This window comes from Mauremys mutica, chromosome 1 (genome assembly GCF_020497125.1).
Source record: "Mauremys mutica isolate MM-2020 ecotype Southern chromosome 1, ASM2049712v1, whole genome shotgun sequence".
Classification (NCBI taxonomy): Eukaryota; Metazoa; Chordata; order Testudines; family Geoemydidae; genus Mauremys; species Mauremys mutica.
Window position 1 is genome coordinate 284,145,632 of NC_059072.1, and position 25,058 is coordinate 284,170,689.

General features: G+C 39.1%; 1 protein-coding gene across 5 annotated transcripts in view; it reads left to right on the plus strand.

Annotated features, from left to right (window-relative positions):
* The window catches only part of MYCBP2 (MYC binding protein 2), a 415,400-nt gene that overhangs the window by 339,214 nt on the left and 51,128 nt on the right, over positions 1 to 25,058 (plus strand). For all 5 annotated transcript variants that reach the window (XM_045011267.1, XM_045011270.1, XM_045011275.1 and 2 more), the window contains 7 exons: positions 10,596 to 12,245; positions 14,411 to 14,580; positions 19,328 to 19,572; positions 20,420 to 20,587; positions 21,793 to 21,950; positions 22,952 to 23,151; positions 23,807 to 23,956. In XM_045011267.1, the coding sequence (XP_044867202.1) occupies positions 10,596 to 12,245; positions 14,411 to 14,580; positions 19,328 to 19,572; positions 20,420 to 20,587; positions 21,793 to 21,950; positions 22,952 to 23,151; positions 23,807 to 23,956 (2,741 nt within the window). The remainder of the gene's footprint in view (positions 1 to 10,595; positions 12,246 to 14,410; positions 14,581 to 19,327; positions 19,573 to 20,419; positions 20,588 to 21,792; positions 21,951 to 22,951; positions 23,152 to 23,806; positions 23,957 to 25,058) is intronic.

Below are 25,058 nucleotides of genomic sequence, written 5' to 3' on the forward strand. Positions count from 1 at the left end.
TAACGAGGTTAGTTCAATCAGGGAGGATGAGGCCCTGTTCTAGCAGTAGAGGTGTGAAAACCCAAGGGAGGAGAAACTGGTTTTATAGTTGGCAAGCCATTCACAGTCTTTGTTTAATCCTGAGCTGATGGTGTCAAATTTGCAGATGAACTGAATCTCAGCAGTTTCTCTTTGAAGTCTGGTCCTGAAGTTTTTTTGCTGTAGGATGGCCACCTTAAGATCTGCTATTGTGTGGCCAGTGAGGTTGAAGTGTTCTCCTACAGAAGTGTTCTACTATCTATATTTCTGTAGATATCCGTGACATTTAAATGCAAGCTTCCATGGTTTTAAACTTAGTTTAAAATCTTGAGTTTTGTCCATATGGATTAGAGTGTGTTCGTTCACTCTTTTTAAGGGTGCTTTACTGCAGTGGCAAAGCTTGTAAATTCCACATGCAGAATATCTTAGATTCAGAGTACTTGCATGCTGAGATACAGATAGGTATATGACAGCCTATGCAATTTATGAGATCCAGTGTTTGGGTGGGTGAGGAAAAAGAACCATTAGAATTAACCCAGAACTGTACTCTAGTATAGGTACCGGTTGAAAAGACGTGTTTTTGTGGTAGTGTGGTTTTTCCTCTTAATAAATGTTCATGCATAAATTCTGCCCCAAACTATAGTTGACAGTGTTGATGTTGAGAAGTCAAGCATAGAAAAATCAGTACATTCCAAATGCCAAGGTTGTTTTGTTCCCATTGGTAACACTGCATGTTATGTAGTACTTTGTAATCTTTTCCCTATTAAAATGTAAAGCTTTATATATCTGTTAACATATGCTATAAAAATTTGTGGTGTGACAGGTGAGGTTGCTACCATGTTAAACTTTTAGATTTTCATGGCCCTAAACATTGCATTAATCCTGGATGGTTTTTAATTTAATTTAATATTGTGTATAAGTGCTTTGGGGCTTCCACACATCTACTTATACTTGCTCTTCTTCCTCAATTTTTAGTTTTGTATATGTTTTTAGTTTTCATGTTGTTCATATTTACTAAGAGCTCAGTGTTCTGGCAGTACAAGAGGACTGTTGGTGTTCCCAAACTGATTTCCTTCCATGCACTCCAACATTCTTTCTTCTCCCTTGCACAAGAACAGTCTTTTCTGTCAGATCTGCACACACAATGAGTTAAGGGACACTCTCTTGATAATCCTTTAGTTGTACAGGGACTCTTATGTAGCTTGAATTCTAGAAACAGTCTAATGGATAGTATAAACTCTATATGGTACCTGATGGAGTTTAGAAATAGCTGAACTTGGAATCATGGCAAACATTTTCCCTGCCACACCTCACACAACACTTGTCTCCTAACCACGCAAACGGCAACCCAGCAATCACACCAGCACACAACCTGCATCAGTGTACTCGCTCCCGAGGCACTTTTAAGCTCACCTTAAATCTAGAACCCTAAATCATGTACACCTTAAATCAGGGGTGGGCAAACTACAGACCGCAGGCCAGATCTGGCCCCTAAGGGCTTTTGATCCGGCCTGCGGGATTGCCCCCCATGGTGCCTTGCGCCCCGCGCTGCTCTCAGAAGCAGCCTTCGGGTGGGGGGGGCAGAGGGCTCCATGTGCGTTGCCCTTGCCTCCAGGCACCACCCCCCGCAGCTCCCATTGGCCGGGAATGGGGAACCTGGAGGTGTGGCAAGGGCTGCACACGCAGAGGGCCCCTTCCCCCCCCCCGAGGCCAAGGAGCGGCGTGGGGCCGGGGCCAGGGCAGGCATGCAGGGAGCCTGCCCTGGCCATGATGCGCACAGCTGCCACCCCGGAGCCGCTTTAGGTAGGTGGCACCAGGCCAGAGCCTGAACGCTTCCTGCACCCTGCCCCCCAACTCCCTGCCCTAAGCCCCTCGCCTGCACCTCACACCCCTCCTGCATCCCAACTCTCTGCCCTAAGCCCCCTGCCTGTACCTCGCACCCCTTCTGCACCCCAACTCCCTGCCCTGAGCCCGCTCGTACACCTCGCACCCCTCCTGCACCCCAGCTCCTTGCTGCACCCCTGCCCTGAGCCCCCTGCCACCCCCTGCACCCCTCCTGCACCCCTACCCTGAGCTCCCTCCCGCAGTCTGCACCCCTGCCCTCAGCTCCCTCCTGCACCCCACACCCCTCCTGCACCCCAACCTCCTTCCCTGAGCCCTCTCATACACCCTGCAACCCTCCTCTGCCCCAATCCCTTCCTGCACACCGCACCCCCTCCCACACCCTGCACTCCCTCCTGCACCCCAACCCCCCTCCTCCGGCCCTGAATACAGTTTCCCCCCCAGATGAGGCCCTCGGCCCAAAAAGTTTGCCCACTCCTTCCTTAAATCTAGAACATTGTGGGCACTACCATAAACAAGTAAGAGTATTGAATTACAGTGTGTTGGAGTCCACATGCTTTACCGCCATAGATTTAATCAGCATTTCTTTAAACTGTGGAGAGGGACATGAAGGACTAATTGCTGCAGACAGTTCATGGTTATGGCACCCAAACAACCATAACTCTGCCCTATAGGGACACAGTGAACATGGGGAAATGTAATGCCTTCAGAAATCATTCCAACCTAATCTGGCACCACAAATGATGAAGTGCCTTAATCATATGATTATTGCATGCTATTACTTTGGAGTAGCACAAAGAAACCAGAGCATACTGTCCAGTTAAGCTTTTTTTTTTTTTCAGTTGCTTTGCATTGCCAGAGGAGCATGAAGAAGTTGGAGTGTATATTTGAATTTCCTATCAGTCCTCAAATTTTTTCCTCCCTTTTGCACTCCACCTCCCTCACATACACACCTTTCGGTAGGGTCAGATGGCTAGCTTTTGAAAATAATCATTTAGGATTAATGGCCATTTTTGCTATTAATTTTCATAGCCAAAAGTTCCTCTCAATAGAGCCTGGTACATTAAAATGGCCTCCTTCAGAGAAATTCATGGAGAATTGCTCTTTTTCCAAATGGGCACCATCTTCTGTTGTTCCCAAGGGAACTGAGACCATAGCAGCTTTCAGTTAATGTGCCTTTTTTCCCCAAAATGGCCACTACCTCCCATTGTTTCCATTGTGAGTGAAGTCAGCAGCCATTTATAACAGCTGCCTGTGGCCTAAGAACATGGGAGACGATAGCCAATTTGAAAGAGTGCAGTTCTCAGTGGACTTTTTTGTAGCAGAACATTTTTCAGCCCTGATGAAGAAGAGGGGCAGGTGTGGGGTGCAGCTGAGGTGATGAGACTGTTAGGGGGAATGGAAGCTGCGTGGGTTGGAGCAAACAGCCAATCAGCACAGGGCAGAGAAAGTCCAGTCAAAACTGTGGACAGTTGTCTGAATGTTTAAAGAACCAAAGGTTCCTGGTTTGGCTGCTCCTGTTGCTACTGGATGGCTCCTCCTTACAGTTATCTCCCAAGCCCACAAAGGAGGAGGGAGGCACAACCCAAGTCCTAGTGTCCCCAGAGTGGGGAGTGATCTCCCCTGCATGGTTTTGGGTCCAAAGAGTTGCTGGAGGGGAAGGGGTAGCCATGGCTGTGCCCTCTTTTACCTTCTCCCCTCCCAGTGCAGCAGTCCCTGCTTTGGATGCTTCTGCACCTACCAGCTGGAGTTGCTACAATCCAGCCATTCCTCTTTGGTTACATAGCCAAAATTCTTATCCAAGTATTCATCATTCACATTTTTACTACAACAGCCTCTTCATTTTTGGCCTTTATTACTGCAGCCTTAGTCCCTTCTAGACTTTTCAGATTGTTACTGCTAAAATCATCTTGGCTAATGTTCTGATTATGTGGATGCTCTTTTTGAGTGCCTCCACTGGCTTCCTCTTCAGCTCTACATCAAAGGCAAACTTCTTGTCTTTATCTTTTCATTACTTAGTCAAAGCCTTTCCTACCTGATCTAGTAATGTATCATAACATTGATCCCCACCTTTGCTTCACCAGTATTTCCAACCTTTACTGCCCATCAGTCAACTTCTCCCATAAACACTCCATGCTTTCCCCCCATGCTGCCCCTAAGCATAGGGAAAACTCCCTAATAAAATCCAAACAAACACTACCCTATCCTCCTTCAAATCCCTCCTTAAGACTCACCTCTGTCATAATGCCTGCAAAACCCAGCCTGGTGATGATGACAAACTGTGACTACTCTTCTTTTCCTTTTCTTCTCCATTCCGTTTTACCTGTACACCCTGTTTAAAAAAATACAGTACATGTAACTAAGAAAGCTGTGTTAATTCTTCACCAGTTTTATTTGCTTGTATATTGTATCCTCATCTTTTGCCTGTTTATATCTATAGACTGTAAGCCTTTCAGCACAGGGATCATCTCTTCTTTGACTGTACAGCACACTGTAATCCCAGTCCTAATCCCAATTGGGACCTTTGTGTGCTAGCATCATAATAAGTATTTAATAATAACACTTAGGCTCCTTTGAAAATCCCAAACTAAATAGGTGGTGAAAGAAGGAAGGCATAAGGGGATTAATGAATGGAGATGGGATATGGAAGGAAGAGTGCAGAGAAGATATTAAGAGAATGTGACATATGGAGAGGACAGGCAGAATGACACCGAAATGAAGAGATGGGTGATGGGGGGGTTGGAGGAAGCAGCCAGTCAGACGATACCATAGAGTCTTTGGTTGGAAGAAATGAGCTCACTAATGTAATGGACCCAGCTAGATTTAGATATTTTTTTAAAAAAGGATATTTGTAAACTGGAATATCCAAGCATGTTCTCTTATCACAGAAAACAATTAACATCTATGCTGGAGTATTTTTTTAAATAAAAAATACTGCTTCATAAAGGAAATTTCAAGAGGACTTAGAAGTGGGTATACTGGAAATAGATATGAGGTGATTACAACTCTGGAACTTTGACTCTTTTCTGCATCAGAGGCAGCTGCATTATTAATATTTTTCACATACACCCTTAGTGCTAGGTAGCTCACAGTACAAATAAGAAATGGTCCCTTTCCTAGAGAACTTAAAATATTTTAAGAGGGTTGAGTATGCCCCAGTGAGGGAAATTCACAAACTGTTTTCCAAGATCTGGAACTGTGACATGTATTAGCCATCAAATATTTTTGACACATCAAATATTTTTGTGGGGAACAGTAAATGTGGCATTGGGCTTTTTCAGCTTTATTATTCTAGAATATCTGGATGTGAAGCTTATTTTCTCTGTGGCAAATTTTGTAAATTCCAACATGAACCGTGGTATAAAGTTTGGAAGAAGCGCATAAATTGCATTAAGCTTGATTTTGGATATATCTTAACAGTTTGAACAATAATTTACTCTAATGTTACAGTTGGCTAAGAACTGTTAGGTCATTTTGTGCAGCCTTCTTGAATATATTCAAGTTCTTTGTCCAGATTTAAATAGCTTGAGTGATATAGCTCCCACTATTACCCCCAGGTAATAAGATATATTTCCCACTGGTACTACGCCTCAACTTTGCTGTGTTGAGATTAATCCCGTTGCGACGACTGTCGGAGACTAATTCTCTTTTAAATATTTTAATATTCAGGTATTTGTAAAATTCAGTATATTCTTCTTAATCATAAATTAGTGAAGAAAGAGGCTCCGTGTTCTTCTACCACTGCATTCTGTTCTTTTTGGGATCTATAGAAATATAAATATATTATAATATTTCAGAATGTGCAGTCATATTGTGGCCAGTTTTCCATGCTAGTGTAAGGGAGTAAAAGGGGCATAAGACTCCCCATGTGCAGGAGAACCATACATAGGCTGCTTGTTCAGAGCCACTACATCCCACCATCACGCTTGACTTTGCCCCCCAATATACACCTCTACCTCAATATAACACTGTCCTCAGGAGCCAAAAAAATCTTACTGTATTATAGGTGTGTCATAAACAGATCCGGGTTAAGGTCTCTTTTACCTGTAAAGGGTTAACAAGTTCAGTAACCTGATGAACACCTGACCAGAGGACCAATCAAGGGACAGGATAATTTCAAATCTCTGTGGAGGGAAGACTTTGTCTGTGTTTCTTTGTTTGGAGTTAGTCTCTTTTTGGATTTAAGAGAGGCCAGTCATATCCTTCAAGTTCTCCAAGTTTCCTGAAATAGCCTCTTCTATTCAATATAGTGAGTATTAGTTAAAAAGGCGGATTAGTCTTTTGAGTTACTTTCTGTATTTGCAATTGTGTGTTTGCTGGATAAATTCTTTATTCCTGTTTGCTGTTACTTTGATTATTCTGAGGAGGAGGGAGGGGGGAAGTCTCTCCAGGTTTATAAGTCAGACCCTGTGATATTTTCCATCCTGGTATTACAGAGATAGTGTACTTTCTTTCTTTCTTTAATAAAATCTTTTCTTTTTTAGAACTTGATTGATTTCTTCCCTTGTTTGGATTTTCAGGGAAAGGGAAGGGGGAAAAGTGAATCCCTCTTTGTTTGATTCAAGGAGTTTGAATCAAGGTATTTTTCCCAAGGACTAAGGGAAGGGGAGGGGGAAAAGTGAATCCCTCTTTGTTTGATTCAAGGAGTTTGAATCAAGGTATCTCTCCCAAGGACAAGGGGAGGGGGAAGAAGGTGGGGGAAATGGATTATTTCCCTTTGTGCTGAGATTCAAGGTGTTTGGATCTGTGTTCCCCAGGAAAAGTTTTTGGGGGAACAAGGAGTGTGTCAGACACTTAAAACTTGACTGGTGGCAGCGAGAACCAGATCTAAACTAGGATTTAAGTTTAGAGGAGTCCATGCAGGTCCCCATCTTGTGAACGCTAAAGTTCAAAGTGGGGAATAAACCTATGACAAGGTGAAACCACGTTATATTGAACTTGCTTTGATACACCAGAGTGTGCAGCCCCCTCCCCCCTCCCCCCCCGGAGCACTGCTTTACTGCATTACATCCAAATTTGTGTTATATCAGGTCGCGTTATATCGAGGTAGAGGTGTACCTGGATGTGTAGTTATGCCAGTGTGTCTTGGAGCATATGCTATGACAGGTATAGATCAGTTGCACTTTATTCCCTTCCCAAAGGCAACAGGGAGACTGGGATGGAGATTGACTCTTTGAGCTATAATTTCCTTCCTGCACTGATCCAGGGGCAGCACAGCATAATCAAAAACTGACGATCTAAATCTTAATGAAAAGTAAATACTGTACTTGTAAATATATAGAATGAAAAGTTACCAGTACAGACACAAATATTAGGAACAGAAAATCATGTTATAGTAAGAAAAGCATAATGCTTACATATCAAATTAAAATGTTTTAATTTTTATTGACTCTAATCTTTGTTAATTCTTCTTTATTTTGATATCCGTTACTGTAAAAAGTTTGTTTCTAAGCATACACGTATACTTTTTTCCTAGTTTGTTTTTTTTTAATTAGTGTTTATTTTATCTTTGTAAAATAAACTGTCAGTGTACCCAAGATCTGGCATCTCTGTTATATCCTGGAAAAATAGTTTTCAAATAAGAAATAATAAGCTTTATGATGGGGGCTTCCATTCACTGATCTCAAGTTTATGCTAATGTTTGATTGGGAAGGTGAATGTAATCATTTCTGTTTTATTATTCTGTCTTGAAGAAGGGAATTGTTATTTCAAGTGTTCAAAGTATATGTGAACTCAATCATTCTTACCCCCTACAACAACTACCCTTAAAACTTAGATTGGGAGATACTTATACTTAACCTTTTTGTATGCTTTAGTAACTAGAACACCAGAGACACAGGTAACAAATCTTTTATGAAATACATGGGTTGGAACCACAGTTCCTCAAATACACTTGCCTCTTGAGCTTCTGCAAAAAAGCTTTTCTAAAACATGCTATTTTCTGCTGCATATGCAAATTAAATCTCTAAAGACTATTATTACAATAACTTTGGTTTAATTTTACTGAAGGAACAAGCTAAGAGTTAAGGTTAAAAATTGAATTTTACTGCAAGTCAGTAGTAGAGTTAAGGCTAAAATTCCATGCTAACGTTTCCATGTCACTTACATTTCACAAGTCTAGAGCTTTGTTATGATACTTTTTTTAAATTATGGCACACTTAGTATGTATGGAAATATTTCCTTGGTTTTGTGGATTTATTTTAGATAGTTCAGGCAACTTTGATTCAGTGGAGCAAATTCATCCTTGATGTAACTTCAGTGAAGTTAAGCATGGAGTTATACCATGAATGCATCTCGCCCAATGTTTTTAAAGGCATAATTCTTGCCCTTCACAATTTTGATGGCAGTATTAATAAAGGACTTTTCTTCTAGAATTGTGAGAATTGACATGCCAAACTCCTCTTCTGTTTTTATAAATAAAGACTATATATGGATACAATTTTAAATCCATAATTTATTGTTTATTAGAATCTTCTATAATCCTCGCCATGTCATTCTGTAATACTGATCAGATTGAGTTATAATATTTTTTGCATAGATAAAAGGAAAAATAATTCCAATAAAAGCACTAAAACTGCCTTTAAAGATGTAACTTTATTTTATTTTTGTAATTGGGATTTTCAAAGGTGAATTTCCCACATATTCTTTTTAGTTTCATTTAAGAACCGTTTGATTATTGCTACACAGAAATGCCATATTACAATTCTAAATCATGCATGCATGTAAATTTATAGATTATAAAAAGATCTCAAATTGCAACACAATTAAGATAGTCATTATTATATTAATCTTCGTTATTATAATAAACTACAAACCCTGCTGTCTGTCCCACAAATACTTGGTTATCAGTTTTTCATACTACGTATTTAAATCATGAAACACTTCATTTTTCCTCTTTAAAAAATTTATGTAAACCTTTTAAAAACTATGTTCCAAAATTAAATAACATTCTCATATAAAACATGTTTAGGAGAATGTATTTTAGCAGTGAAATACAATATATTTAGCAGAGTAGATACACATCATTTGAAATGCTTGTTTTGCTTGTTTTTATCTTTGCTAATCTTTTCCATTGAATCTATGCTGCTTCTCTGTGCCACTGTTTTCCACTATAGAAACTCCATCCCGCTGCCTTGCTTCTCGTGAGCGCATTTACAAAAGTAGTGATGTAGCTGGGCCTGCCTCTGCTATTTCATCTCTCTCTCACAAACTAAAGGGTGGGTATGCATGCAAACACAGACAGGTTATTCAAATTTTACATTGGAAAAATGGTTTTTCTTCCTTTCATTTTCATTCCATTCACTTGATAAAACACTTTTTCAAAATTAATGTTAAAGTTTGATATGTGTGAGTGTTCATATAATATAACAACTCAGTGTTGCTTATTTAACTGTAATGGTTTCATGGCTTGTGTGTTGAAGATGGAGTGTTGGTTTACAACCAGTTAAGATACTATAAACCAGAGTACTGTCATACATGTATGAATATTTAGACAACAAACTAGTGAAATTTGGGAGACAGGTAGAGATTCATTTTCATGTTACTTAGTCTATAAATAAACTAATGAAAAATTAACATTTAATACAGTATTAATTAAATAGTCAATTTTTGTGCTGGTTGAGTTCAAAATGCTGAGACATTATTTATGGGACTGATTGTATTATGCTGTGTATCACAAGTATTACAATCATTGAAATCAGTGGAATTAATCACATGAGCAAGGAAATTGCTGTATAAGGCCAAGGAAAGAGGCGGTATTCTAGATTTATTTATTCATGATTACTCGGTAGCTTGCCAGCCCTGTTTATAAATGCCATCCTGCAGAATGGACTAACTGCATCCATTCATAGAAAACAATATGGACACAAATTACTTTCTTCTTGTGAGCTACACTATTCAGCCTTGTACACGTGTATTTTACATTCATTTATAAAAAGCAATTACATAGTTCTATCAGATAACGGATTGGCAATGAATTGGTGTAAATACAACCAATTACTGAATCTGCACCAAAACAAAAAAGATGAATTAGTAGACAAGAGTTGTTGCATATATTTATTCTCAACTGACCTTAATAATATGGCAACCTCTAATTTGAGCCTGACTTTTTTGCAGCATGTCAGGAATATGCCTCTTATCCTAATTTATTTGTGTAGTTTCAATTACTTTCTATATGTACTTTGTCTTTTAAGCATGAAAGAAAAGTAAACAAGTAGCCAAGAGACCATCCAGCAAGTTCCATAGTTGTTGTCAGTCTAACATATGTAAAGCTAATAAATAATAATTTTGTTGTGACTTTGGTAATCTTAGCTATGGTAAACTTAGCTAATAATGCTTTATATTCTAGCTTCCAAGTAAACAAATTACTTTCTCTTATCGGTGGTCAGTGGAGGGTGTGAACTCAAATTCTCCATATGGTATAGTAGTGCTTTTGATCTCTAGGTAATTTCACAAGTAGTGCATTTTCTATTAAATATTTTCTTGTACATGTTTTAAATGCATACTCATGTATATATTTGTGCATCCTTTGCAAAGTAGTTATAAGTAATTGGTGGTTGCATTATAATTATTTCAAAAAAATCCTTTTTTCCAGCTCTGTTGGCACTTTGAGATGTTAACAGAAGCACCTGGTTGAATTCTATCTTTGTGTTCAATTCTGTGTCTTTTAATTTGTATTGTAATGGGTATCAGTTACAAAATGTACTAATAATTTCACTATAAAATGTACCATACAGGTGACAGAGTGAATTTCACAGCAGCTGCTAGACCAGTTTCTCCAGCAGGAAAATCAGACCTATCAAAACACAGGGCTGAGAGCAAGTCACCCAAACCTGATGGACGTGTGATCAGAACTGTTGCTGACCAGAAAAAACCAAGGAACACAGAAGGCTTATCTGCCAGTGAGTCTCTTATGTTGAAATCAGATGCTGCAAAGTTGAGGTCAGATTCTCATAGCAGATCATTATCTCCAAACCATAACACTTTGCAGACACTCAAATCTGATGGGAGGACAACTTCTGGTCTAAGACCTGAATCTCCAGGCCCCGGAACACGGTCTTCCTCACCAAAGCCAAAGCCACTCACAGCAGGAAGATCCAGCACTTCTGTTGCTAGTTCACCGCGATCATCATCTCCGCATGATAAGACTCTACCTCAAAAAGCCTCAGTTCCTGTAAAAACAAAGCTTGATCCTCCTCGGGAACGATCCAAATCAGATTCTTACACATTAGATCCAGACACACTTCGCAAAAAGAAAGTACCGCTAACAGAGCCATTAAGGGGACGGTCCACTTCACCCAAACCAAAAATTCTATCAAAAGATGCAAAACCTGTGACTGAAACTGAAAATAGAGCTCCTTCCCCTCACGTTGTACAAGAAAACCTTCACAGTGAAGTTGTTGAAGTTTGCACTTCAAGTACTTTAAAGACTAATAGCATTACAGATAGCACATGTGATGATAACACAGAATTCAAAGTTGTGGATGATAGTTCTAATAAAATTCATTTTAGCATAGGAAAAGCACCACTGAAAGATGAGCAAGATATGAGAGCTTCTCCAAAAGTGAGCCGTAAGTGTGCCAGTAGGCACACAAGACCCAAAAAGGAAAAATCTGGCTTACTTTTCAAAGGAGATGGATCCAAATCTGTAGAGCCAGCCAAGCAAGCAATGTCACCATCTGTTGCAGAATGTGCCAGAGCTGTCTTTGCTTCTTTCCTGTGGCATGAAGGAATAGTCCATGATGCTATGGCTTGTTCATCTTTTTTGAAGTTTAATCCGGAGCTTACCAAAGAGCATGCACCAATAAGAAACAGTCTTAATCATCAACCTATAGAGGAAAAAGAAATCAAGTTGAAAAATAGACACTCATTGGAAATATCATCTGCTCTTAATATGTTTAACATTGCACCTCATGGTCCAGACATATCTAAAATGGGCAGCATCAACAAAAACAAGGTCCTGTCTATGCTTAAAGAACCACCTCTGCATGAGAAATGCGAGGATGGAAAAACTGAAATTACCTCTTTTGAAACAACCAGTCATTATACTATGAAATCTAAATCTCCTCTTCCCTTAACACTGCAGCATTTGGTAGCTTTCTGGGAAGATATTTCTTTAGCAACTATCAAAGCAGCATCCCAGAATATGATTTTCCCAAGCCCTGGTTCCTGTGCAGTATTAAAGAAGAAAGAAAGTGACAAAGATAACAAGAAAACCAAAAAGGAGAAAAAGAAAAAAGAAAAGGCTGAGGCTAGGCCAAGGGGAAATCTTTTTGGTGAGATGGCCCAACTTGCAGTGGGAGGACCTGAGAAAGATACCATCTGTGAGCTATGTGGAGAATCCCATCCATATCCAGTGACTTACCACATGAGACAAGCTCATCCGGGTAAGACTATTTTTTTTCCCATAACACAGTCCTCACTCAAAGTTTATTTTTACATAGTTTGTATTTTGACAGTCATTATTGTTATGAAAATAAATCAGGCCTCCTTACCCATATTGGGAATTGTGTTAATTAAAACAATAAAGAAATTGAAGACCTTGATTCAGCAAGGGATTAAGCATGTGAGTAGTTTTAAGCACTCACGTTTAAAGTTACAGGCGTATTTAAGTGCCTTGCTGAATCAGAACCTAAAAGCAGTTGTTAAGCTGAATTTACAGTACCTATTTGGCAACACAATTTTAATCTAAAATCTTAGTTTGTGACTGTGTGGGGAAAATAAGAGGAGATCAAAATTAAAAAATAAAAGCTTAACTTTAGAAGGAGCTCTAGGTTGCCAAACATTTCCATTATAACCCCATGTTTTCAGTCATCGATAACTTTCTGAAACTTTAGACTAAAATTTTCCAGACCTGTTCTCTGGACAAGAGTGAAGATTTTTGACAACTTTGAGTAAAAACTGTTCAGCCTCTTGCAAATGGGAGAAGGGGGTTGGGGCGGAATGTTTACTTTTGCCACTGTTTTTGTTGTTGCTTGTCAAGCAGCACTTGTTCTAAAATGGGGTTGGGAGGAGGGGTAGAAAGTTGAAATTTGACAGAGAAATAGTCCTCTATGTGAAGTATCCTGGAGTGCTCCGATGAAACTTTTCATTGGAACAGGTTACAGGGGTTTGAAAACTGCACATTATGCATTCATAATACTACTTGTCTAATTTTTAGCACTTTTTAAATAGCCTTCCTTCACTTAGAAAAGTGTGTCATATATGCATGCCTAGCTTACTTTACTTCATAGTAAATATGCTTCTATGCTAAGATGTGTGTGAAGGAGGCAGGGCTCCATAGAAGTCCTGTTTCATTCACTGTGATCACCAAGGGAATCCTGAAGCATTCAGTGCATGTTATCACCTACACATCTTTACATGTGCATGCTATTTCAGACTAGGACTCTACAAAAAGCAGCATGGGCATTTAAAAAAAAATTAGTTTCTGATAGAACACCCTTTAAGTAATACATTCTGAACTTTAAAAGAAATCCTCTTCTTGAAAATAAATATTTTGCTTCATTGTTGATGTTTTTATACGGGCCTTCTCACCAAGGGAGAAACTGGCCATACACAAAGAAACATCAACTACACAAAGTCGTCAAACTGAAAATACTGGGTTTTTTTGCTAACTTACTTCAGTTACAGTAATCTTAGATTCTCTAGTAGCTATAGTATGTACATAATTTTCACACAGAAAAGTAATTTTTTTAAAGTTGAAAATGTCCCTTTATTTTCTGAAATTTCTTAACTTTTAAGAGCTTAATTTTTCAACCTTAAAGTTTTATTACATCTAGGGTTGGATTTTTATTTTTTAGAATTCCTTAAAATTTTATTTTAAAGCAGGGGTCGGCAACCTTTGGCACATGGCCCATCAGCGTAATCCGCTAGCGGGCCCTGAGACATTTTGTTTATGTTGATCGTCCGCAGGCATGGCCACCCGCAGCTCCCAGTGGCCATGGTTTGCCGTTCCTGGCCAATGGGAGCTGCGGGAAGCAAAAATATAGAATCCAGTTGAAATTTATGCTCCCTCTTTTAGCTGTGGAGCAGTTAGCATATTGCAGGCATTTGACTGATACCCTTATACACAAAAAGAAACAAAGCTACTTAGTTTTCACTTTCATCAAAAATAAGCTTAAAAATGTATTTGGCAAATGAAGAGGGATAAAATTGTCGGCAGGGTGGTAACACCACTTATCATGAAGGTTGTACGACATTTCCCATTTTCAGATTTATGAGCCTTTTGGATCAGGGACTGTCTTCCAGTGTGTCTGCACAGTCTCTTGACTTTTGGGCACTATTGTGATATTAATAAGTAATGAATGTACATCTCAAGCTTTTAAAAAGCTGTTCTGATCAACAGATTTTAAAAAGCAAAAACTTTCCAAGTATTGGACACCCCCATTTGCTTTCAGAATATAGCTTTCAAGGAATTTAGAGAGAATAAAACCAGGCTAAGGGAAAGAAAATGAGTCTCCTCCTTCCTATTTTACAGATAGGAAAAGAAGCATTAATTGTTATTCCTAAAAGTAAAGTTACTGTTTATGGATCTTGTCTTCATTATTTCAAGGTTGTGGCCGGTATGCAGGTGGTCAAGGTTATAATAGCATTGGACACTTCTGCGGAGGATGGGCTGGTAATTGTGGTGATGGTGGTATAGGAGGAAGCACTTGGTATCTGGTTTGTGATCGATGCAGAGAAAAATACCTCCGTGAAAAGCAAGCAGCAGCAAGAGAGAAGGTATATTTATTTGTTTCTCCAGTGTTAGTATTATTAGTTCAGGTTATCTTGGTAATTTTAGAATTTCAAGATATTTCAATGTCATTAAATGTTTATTTATATTAAAAGTAGTTTTAATATACTGTGATAAAAAAAATTGAACACTTCTGGTTTTGTACTTAAGATCCAATTTATTCCTTGTGGGGGAAGGGGAAGGAAGTCATAACTGATTAGTTGTTGTTAATCCAAATTATTTTACAGTGTATTTATTTCTTTTCAGATTCAAATTTGTAAATTCGTTTTTCGTTTTATGCTAACATATTTTAATGTAGAAGCTAATATCTTGCAAGCAGTGTAGGTAAATGTCTTTGAATAAGTCATTATTTGGCAAATAACATGCTGTCATTGCGCAGTTTGGTCAATGCCAATTTAAGCAGATGGAATCGCTTAAAACAATTATTCAAGAAGGAGACTAAGGCAAATTCTTTTGCCAATTGGATCTCTAGGATATGTTCCTGCATATGCCAGTGTTGCAGTCTCACTAGAAATAACTGTGATTTGCTATCCTGGACCAAGTTATACCCTATAGCCTATATCTGGACAACTGGCAGCTCTTAGCTGGTTCAGACGCTTTAGCCAGTTCATCAGTGGAAGACAGTAGGGCTTATTTGGGAAGGCAGGGGTTGGTGATAAACAAGAAGAGCTCCTTCAGGCCCACATGAAACCTTATGTATCTGAAGAATTCACGATACTAAATGGGCATTTATTGTGTAGGACTCTGTGAATAAGCTGCAGATCCAAGTCAAAACTTTCAATTCACCACTCAAAGAGCACAGTATAGAACTGTCAGCAGGTGCTAGGGTCAATGGCAGTGAGCTTCAGTGTATGCCTTGAATATGCTTCTACACTGCACTGTCTTTAGTGTGTCTTCCTGTTGGAAGTGAAGTTAAGAGATAACCTCAAAGATCCTGCAAATATCTTCCAAGAGTCACGGAGTTAATAGCTAACTGAGGAAAATTTCAATAAACCATCCACTGGAGTGGAAAAAAACTTTTGAACATTATTGCAATGTTCATCACTGATTCAAAGGAAGTCTTCCATAAACAAGTTAGAGTCCCAGGTTGTGAGGATCACTATGTTACACTTCCAGGGAAAGCTAATATATTCATCCATAAAAATTCAGTTGGACATCGCCATGATCTGTAATGTACATCTGTCACCAGAGAGGCACAAGAAGTCAAGATGTGTTCAGGGAAACAGACCTGTTGATGGCTTAAGCCAAAAAGAACCCTACCAGTCAGTTGGCTGTGCTGGTTCTCATCCTCAGACTTTGACTGGATGAGACTGAATCAGGAGAATGAAATCTCATTATACCCAGGAAAAAAATACTTCAGATTCAAGAAAGCAGCAGCAAGCAGAACAAATTACCTTGAATGTCAATAGACCTCAGCCAAATGTACATTCCCCTCCTACCCCAGCCCATGATCAACATAGTCTTGTAGAAGGTTTGCCAAATCAAGAGGAGCTTTTTTTCTTATAACTCCAGGCTGACTGAGAAGACCATGGTACCCTGGAACTGGTGAACATGTCCATGTCCACCCCCATTCAGGCTCCTGTTTAGTCTGAACCTGGGTATGCAAGGTCCTTAATTCATGTGGACACCCAGTACAGTTGGTAGTCATGACTTTGCTATTGTGTGTACAAGACCAAAGAAGACTGGCTTATCAGATGCTTTGGAAGATCCCATGCATATCATCTGTTATAGAAGATCAAAATGAGAGGGGGGAATTATCTTTATCTGTTAATTTTCCTTCATTAAAGCCTTTTTATACCAGTCCCATCCACCACCTTGTAAGATTTGAGTGCCTAACTCATTAAGAACTTTGATAGAGTTCCTGACAAACTGAAATTGTTTAACATTTTTTAATGGTTATTAATGAATTGGTTACATTCGTACTTGGTACTGCTTCTGAAATATTCAACTGAAAGCTGAGATAGCTAAACCCTTATAAGGGAAGATATGGCATTATCTACATTCTTGTTCTCCATCTGGTGGTTGGGAGGGACTATAATCCAAGTATATGGCCTGATATAGAAAATCTTGAAGAAAGAATATTAATAGGTAAGGAAACTTTTTCCCTAGCCTGTCTGATGTATCATTTTTGTTTCCTTTGTAATCCCCCTCTGTGTTTTGTCATTTAAGTGCTATGTGAATAAAATTGCAACAAAAAATTACATTCAAAGAATGTAAAGGTTTCAAAGTCAAGCACTCACAAGTTAGGAAATGCTAGAATTAAGTTTACTGGTGTGAGTGGTTTGGAATTGAGGCACAGAGATTTTATAATCAAAAGTGATCACTAATTTGGGATGCCCAGTTTGGTATGCAAAGGTCTAATTTTTCAGACTACTTCGAATTATATAGCCTTAATATCTTCAAAGTATAGCTTACATTGACTTCATTTGCAGCTGAGAGTGCACTCTGTAAATCAGACCACAGGCCCTCACATTGGGAACCCAGAAAATGAGCATGCTAAGGGAGCACCTGTGAAAAGTTTGGTTTAAGTGACTTGACTAGCATCATAAAGGAACTCTGTGACAGAGGCAGGGATAGAATTCAGTTCTCCAGGGCATTTAACTGCCTTAACCATGGAACCATCTTTTTTCTTCCTGCATCCCCTGCTTTATTCATTACACACCTTCCAATTTCGTGAATGAATGAGCAAGGGGTCTTACAGTCACAACGGTGTCCTACACAATCCTTATTCATTCCCAAAGCATGGTCTATGCTATCCACTGAACAAGGCAGGAGCCCTGTGGAAAAAATTGTATGTGAACATGTGTGTTAAAGTGGAAATTTTCTGTAACATGTTTATGAATCCTAAGCATGTCTCAGTTTCCCTCTATGTGTTGCATTGCTACTAAGTGGGTGCAAAATGGTTAACGCTGCTCCCAAAACAGTGCGGGAGACAGGAAGTGTGCGCATGTGTGTCACATAGCAGTCTGGGTGGAATGACTGGGTCGTTAATTAACTGATTGAAACTGACCCAAATGAACAGAGGATCCAGCAAGACAGCGAGCCCCCAGTTAGTGAATAATCAACACCTAACAGCAGTCCCTGGGGAGAGAGGTCCCTGGGGGCCTTAGAGCAGCATGCTACTGGGGGCAGTCAGCCCCCACCACTTGAGTAGCCCCTCCCCCCTCCGCCCCGAGCACTGGGGCCCTAGGAGCAGAGATTTAGTCATCATGGGTATTTATAGTAAAAGTTCACGGACAGGTCATGGGCCGTGAATTTTTCTTTATTGCCCGTGACCTGTCCATGACTTTTACTAAAAATACCCATGACTAAGTCTTAACTGTCTGAATTAGCTGGGGGTTCGTTCAAGCTTGGTATTGAGTGAGGAAAAGACAGGCAGGACCAGGGTAACACTGAAAAGCCAAGTGGCTGCGTTTATTTAGGGATTTCTTTACACCTTGGGCCGGGGGAGGAGGCAATTTCCAACTGGGACTCAGATAAACAATACAAGCAAATTCAAACCAATAACAATGTACTGTATACTGCTTGCCACACCACCAAATAGACAGGCACACCAATCTCTCAAGGTAGGAATCGGGTTCGTCAGGGCGATGCCCAGTGCAACACAGAAAAGAGACCCACGGGCCACTGCCTCAGCCACCCTTGCGTTCACACAGAGGATAAATCCAGAGTGTGGTGCGGCTGCAGCTGGGCAGATTCCACTCACTCAGACCGCGGGGACGGGAACCCCTTGGTCAGCTAATCTCCAGGTGGAGACAGCTCCCAGATTCATTCACTCCGGACAAAGACAGAGCAGTGATTCAAACACACAAAACAGTTTGCAATTAACAATTCAATAACAAATAGAACAATTATACAAGCTAGCTAAGCAATTGTGCAATTCTGAGCTCACTAATACAATCCTGATATCCTGAGTAGATATTTGGTACCAAGTTAGGGAGGGGAAAAATTAAGAGGCTAGATAAGCTAACTGTCAGATATCAAAAAGCAAATACCACACTCCAGGCGCAGCTGACCAGCAGAACAGACACCAGAAGCATGATGAGCTGACAGGGATCGGGTCCAAACGACAACGAATCCAAACGATACGACACGAGCGCGCTTTACCGGGAGGAGACCCTGGCCGAAAGAGTGATCAGGTCCTTCAGCTAACACGCGGATGCTCCACACAAATTTTGGGGGGAAACCTAGTTTTATAGAAGGGTCTCACTCCCTCATGTCAGCATCTGATTGGCTCCCTGGTTCCTCCTCCCTTCAGGCTTCGAGCTGTTGCCACCCCACGTCGGAAGGATTTCCACACGGCACACTGGAGTTGACAAGTAAACAAACTTGACCCTTAGATGACTGGGTCCAAAAAGAGCAGGAAAGTGAGTCTCTGGGCAGAATTAAACTGACCTCCAGACGACCGACCCAAAAAAACCAGGTTGCTGGGCAGAATCAGGCCTCCACACACAGAACTAGCCTGACCTTTAGATGGCCCAGGAGGAGAGAGAGAAAAAACAAAAACACAGGAGAGCATACACAGCTAGTGTTGCTGGGCAGGATTGAGTCTCTGCCCTCTCCTATACAACAAGAACTTGGTCCAAGATGGAGGCTGCCTTGTCCTTTTAACAGGTTCAAGATGGCCGTGGACCGACAAGTGGCCATACATAGCCATAACTGTGCAACGGATTGCGACATTAACCTTACTTATAATAAAATAATATGTAAACATGTAACATTTTTGTATTCTAGGTTAAACAATACAGGAGAAAGCCAATGCAAGTTAAGACTCCTCGTGCCTTGCCAACTATGGAAGCTCATCAAGTGATTAAAGCCAATGCTCTGTTCTTGCTGTCCCTGAGCAGTGCTGCTGAGCCCAGTATTTTGTGCTATCATCCTGCAAAACCATTCCAGTCTCAGCTTCCCAGTGTTAAAGAAGGAATTTCTGAGGACTTTCCCATTAAAATGTCGTGCCTCTATCTGCAAACTTTAGCAAGGTAATGAAAGCTACTCATGAGTTCATAAATACATTTATTCATAATGTTTGAATAAAAATAAAATGTGTATTTGATGTACTAAACTAAAATGTATATGTAAAAGTGTGCTGCTCTCGGGAAGCATTCTCATGCTTCTTTATTATCTTGTCCCCTGACTTTCTCTCCATCTTCTATGGTTTTGTGTCTGTTTAGATTGCAGTTGTTCCAGGGATCAGAGCTACTGAATTTGGGAAGTGCCCTAACACGTTTTTGGATGCTTGATGAATACATCTTAAAACTTAAATTTCAGTGATTTAAGAACTTGGTAGCAGAACTCCATAATAAGACTCACGTTATGACTTGAGCCTAGTATACATAGTCTCCCTCCTTCCTTCTCCTCTCAATTCAAAGCATTTAAGCATGTGCCCCTTTGTATTTCCCAGTATATTTCAATTTAGTATATAATGTTCATGAGTTCTAAAATGGTTCAGGAGGAAATTTGGTTCTACAATAAGTAACATCATCTTGAGAAGCCCTGCTGTTTGCGAAACATTAGCAAATGATAAACACATCCAGATAGGCCATTTTTTAGCTCACTACTTCAGCATCATATTAACATTTACGTTGCTTCAGTTCCTAAAGGCCACAACCAGGTTAGGCTCAAATGCAGTAGTTATACAGACATGGTAAGTGACAGTAATTGCTAGCTAATTGGACTGGAAAAGGTTGGTTGGTTGGTTTTGAAAACTGTCTTTTGGTTCTGGGTTTGTACAATGCCCAGCACAATGGGGTTCTGGTCCAGTAGGATTCTTGAGCACTATGATAATACAAATCATCATCATCAGTTTAAATATCTGCTTTAATGCAGGCATCATCATGAAAACTTTGTTAGCTATCAGGATGACAACCTCTTCCAAGATGAGATGAGATACCTGCGTTCAACTTCAGTACCTGCACCATACATATCAGTCACTCCTGATGCATGTCCTAATGTCTTTGAGGAACCAGAGAGTAACATGAAATCCATGCCACCAAGGTATGCTAGTGTAGTTCTTGATAACTGTTAGCTAACATACTAGCACAGCACTGAAGTGAACACAAGCGTAATGGGAATTGTTGCTGCAATAGGTAGCCAAAATACCAAGTCAGCTCAACCCTTGAATTATAGCCATAACTTGTGTATATGTTTGGCTTATAGGCCACCAGAAATTGTATTTGTTTCCAAAAAGACAACAGTCTCTCATATCTTTTCGAACACGAGCTCCAATTCTGTTCAAAACTTTAAACTAATTTATTTTACTTGATTTAACACAGAATTGCCGCAAGTCTGAACTTTGACACTGAAGCAAACAAAATGGAAACAAAATCTGGGATATTTCATATATCAGGAGGACATAATCAGCCACAACATTTTTATATATTTATTTCTATGTTACGGAGCTTGACATATAAAAACAAATTTGAATCTCAACATTTAACCATGATCACCTTCTGGAAAGAGAATGAGGTGTCTGGTCAACTGATCTCAAATCTCTGCTCTAACAGGGATCCTCAGGATCACCTTGGTGTAGCCACCTTGCCCCTTTTAAGACTTGGGGTAATGGGACTCTCCCACACCCTGTAGAAAGAGTGGGAAGTGGGAGCTCTTCTGTAGACCATAAGAAGTTCACACAAAGTAGGAGGGAGTGAAACATTCCAGTGGATTGGCATCAGCAGATCAGAACTGGCTGGGAAACGTTATTTCCCCCACTAAACAAACTTTTAAATTTCATGTACGAGGCCCATAGAGTTTATAAATCTATCTACATTATAAATTTGTTTATCTGAAACTGTCATCTGAATACTTTGTATGCCTCTCCTTGCCCCTCCCCCCATGAGATATTTGGATTGTGAGGATTTACCTTGCTACATCACAATTATATATTTTAAGAAATACAAGATACTCATATTAGCGATGTTTATGTTGAAAGAATTTGCAAGATTTCTTTTTGGCCATACTATATGAACAACTATATGAGTTCATATAGTTATTACTATTATGTTGCATAAGGTAAATTTTCATACAGCAATAGTATTGCCATTATCCAAATGTATGCTGCTTTCTCGTCTGCTTCATTTCCAGTCTTTAAAGCTTAGTTTTTTAATATTAATACCGTAGTTCTGAATTTTGTCTGAGTTATGTCATCAGTGAAACTTTTAAAAAAAAGTTTTTATGACCTCACTGATTTATTTTCTTTGCAGTTTGGAGACCAGTCCAATAACAGATACAGACCTGGCAAAGCGCACAGTTTTTCAAAGATCATACTCAGTTGTTGCATCAGAATATGACAAACAGCACTCGATTTTACCTGCACGCGTTAAGGCCATTCCCAGAAGAAGAGTCAACAGTGGTGACGCAGGTAAAAATAGACATCTTAAAGCAGAAAAAGTATTTACACTTTTCTAAAATGTCTATTTTTAGTTTTTAAAAAAAGTAAATGGAGTTTAAGGATAGATCATAGGATTACAGTTCCTTAGTGAAAGACTGTAGGAAAAAAAATTACCATTTGTTATAAATATATGTAATTAATAGGGCTGGGCAGACTTTTTTCAGTGACTAGTTTATTCAAGTCCCTTTTCCACATCAGGCAAAGAGGAGAATTGAATCTGGGTTTCCCACTTCCCTGGTGGGTACCCTAACTGCTGAGCTAAAAAACCTCCTCCTTCTCAGTCTCTGGTCACTTTGTGAATCTAGTCCTCCTTTGCATCCGACGAAGTGGGTATTCACCCACGAAAGCTCATGCTCCAAAACGTCTGTTAGTCTATAAGGTGCCACAGGACTCTCTGCTGCTTTTACAGATCCAGACTAACACAGCTACCACTCTGATACTAGTCCTCCTTTGCTTTTGTCAAATGCCCCAAAATTAAATGTTTTGGGTTTGACCTAGTTCAAAACTTTTTCTATTCACTAAAAAGCTTTCAAAATGTTGTTTTAGTTTCAATCTGAAATTAAACATTTTTTTGATATTTTGGAATTGACAGTGAACCAAAAATTCCATTATTCACCCAGTTCCAAATACTAATAGCTTGTCAAATATTAACCATATGTAAGTTATGAGAAATATGCAGAGCATTAAGAGTGGCTCAGGAATTAATTCAGGTCTGAAATGAATTCCTGGGAGTTTTCTGCTTGGTTTTAAAACTCAGGAAGGATTCTTGAAGATTTTTAGTGTCTGCTTACCCTGAAGTGAAGCACAATTTTTTCACTTCAAGGATTGTATCATATTGTTCTACAACAGAACATCCTTAATAAAGTTGCTATTTTATAAATACTAGCAAACTAGTACTTTGATTTTTATAGCTACAGTAAAAACAATTACACAAAGAATCTAATATGTATATATTTTTATACTTTAAATAGAAGTGGGATCATCTCTCCTGAGACATCCATCTCCTGAACTTTCTCGGTTAATCTCCGCCCACAGCTCTCTTTCTAAAGGAGAGAGAAATTTCCAGTGGCCAGTTCTGGCATTTGTAATCCAGCACCATGATCTGGAAGGACTTGAAATAGCAATGAAACAAGCCTTACGGAAATCTGCTTGCCGAGTCTTTGCTATGGAGGTATTAATGCATGAATGAATCTAACTGTAATAAAAATGACACATCAGTTACTTGTCCTAATTCTAGAGAAGTATTTAAACTAATTTTTATATTAAATTAAATACTAATACAAAAAAAGATAATGCTCTTTTACTAATCCTAAACTGAGACTTCCAGCAAGTTTTAAAACAAGTCTAAGTAGCCATAACAATGTCTGCAAAATCAGAATTATAAAAATAGAAATGTTAACTGTAAATGTGCTAGTTTGGTTGGTCAACAGTATCTCTCTAATCTTTAAATGTATCTAAGGGACTTTTTTTTTCTCTCCAAGCTTTGTTTTAAAGTACTGTGCTGTAACAGAGTCCACATGATCTCCATATGATCAGTTACTGTGTGACAGGCTAGAGCACTGTAGAGTTACCCCCCAGCTTGCTGCACATTGTCTTATGTACAAGCCATCAGTGTGGTGTATTCCCTATTATATATTGACATAATTGTAAGAAATAGTTTATAGCTTAATAAAAGGGCTTGTGCAGCAGTGTTTTTGATAACTTTTCAAAATACTGGTGCCTCTTGTAATGTGAAATATTTGAAATGAATCTTTTTGTTGAACTCTATGTCCATACCTCCAACTTTCCTAACCTAAACTATAATTTTGTATCTACATTTGTTTTAGGCTTTTAATTGGCTTCTCTGTAATGTCATTCAAACAACTTCTCTTCATGATATTTTATGGCATTTTGTGGCTTCGCTGACTCCTGCCCCTATGGAACCTGAAGAAGATGAGGATGAGGAGAACAAAGCGAATAAAGAAAATGCAGAGCAAGTATGTGAGATTTTAGCATGCTACTCATAAAGTATCTTACAGAAATTGTGGGTATGACTGTACAGCTAATTTAAAAATATTTTCTGAATGTGTAAAAGCGAAAACAAACATTAATCTTGTATGTTGTGTAGCTTTTAGTGAAAAACAAAATCTTAGCTATGGAGTGGGAAATCTTAGTTCACTTTTTTCAAGAACATATCTATACAGTATTTGTTTTTGTTGATCACCCTTAAATTTAATTCACATTTCATGACTGATGAATTAATGATGTTCTGCTGATCCATTGCCATTTGTTTTAGTACATTATTTTTGCACGTAAACTGTCTAAAACGTTCTCTATAATAGAAAATGCTGTTTTTTACAAGTACAGTAACTGAAAACTATGCTTAGATTCCATACCAGAAAACGGAGGGAAATTTTCCCTAAGAAACTCTATTATTCTTAGGGCTTGTGTAAACCACAGGTTATGCTGCTATAATTTATGTTGTTCAGTTATACCACCTCTCCTATAGAGGCAACTGTTCTTTTTGTTATAATGAAGTAGTCTTGCAAAACTCTCCTCACCCACTTGACTGGGATGAGTAATTTTCTGGAAGGCGAGTAATTGGCTGGCAACAGTTTTCCAACTTTGTAGCTAAGTGTGTTCCAAGGTTTTTTGCAAAGCTTGATGATGAAATTATTTTAAATTAAGCTCATGTATGTGGCCTTGACTTGTTTTTTAATTATTTCTTCTCTTTAATGGTGTGATCATGTGATGAAAAACCCTATTGTAATATATACTCTTAAAGTAACAGATTTCAGGTCGTGTAATGATCAGTGCAGATAGCCTCTACCGATAAATGGTGCTGTATCTCTATCTTACTGTTAAGTTGTAGTCTTGTATATTACGTTTTTGTATCTGATTTTGGGAGTAAGAGGAAGTGTGGACCCTGGGGGGCAACTCTTAGGGGCTTAGAGATGCCTCTACCAGGCCTAAAGAGTGACAGAGAAAAACTGCTCCCTGTGATGGCTTAGAATACAGTTGTGGTGAAGCCAGGTCATCATGCATTAATGCCTATAAAGATAAAGGACTTCTGCAGTGAACCTGAAGGAGGGTGTGAAG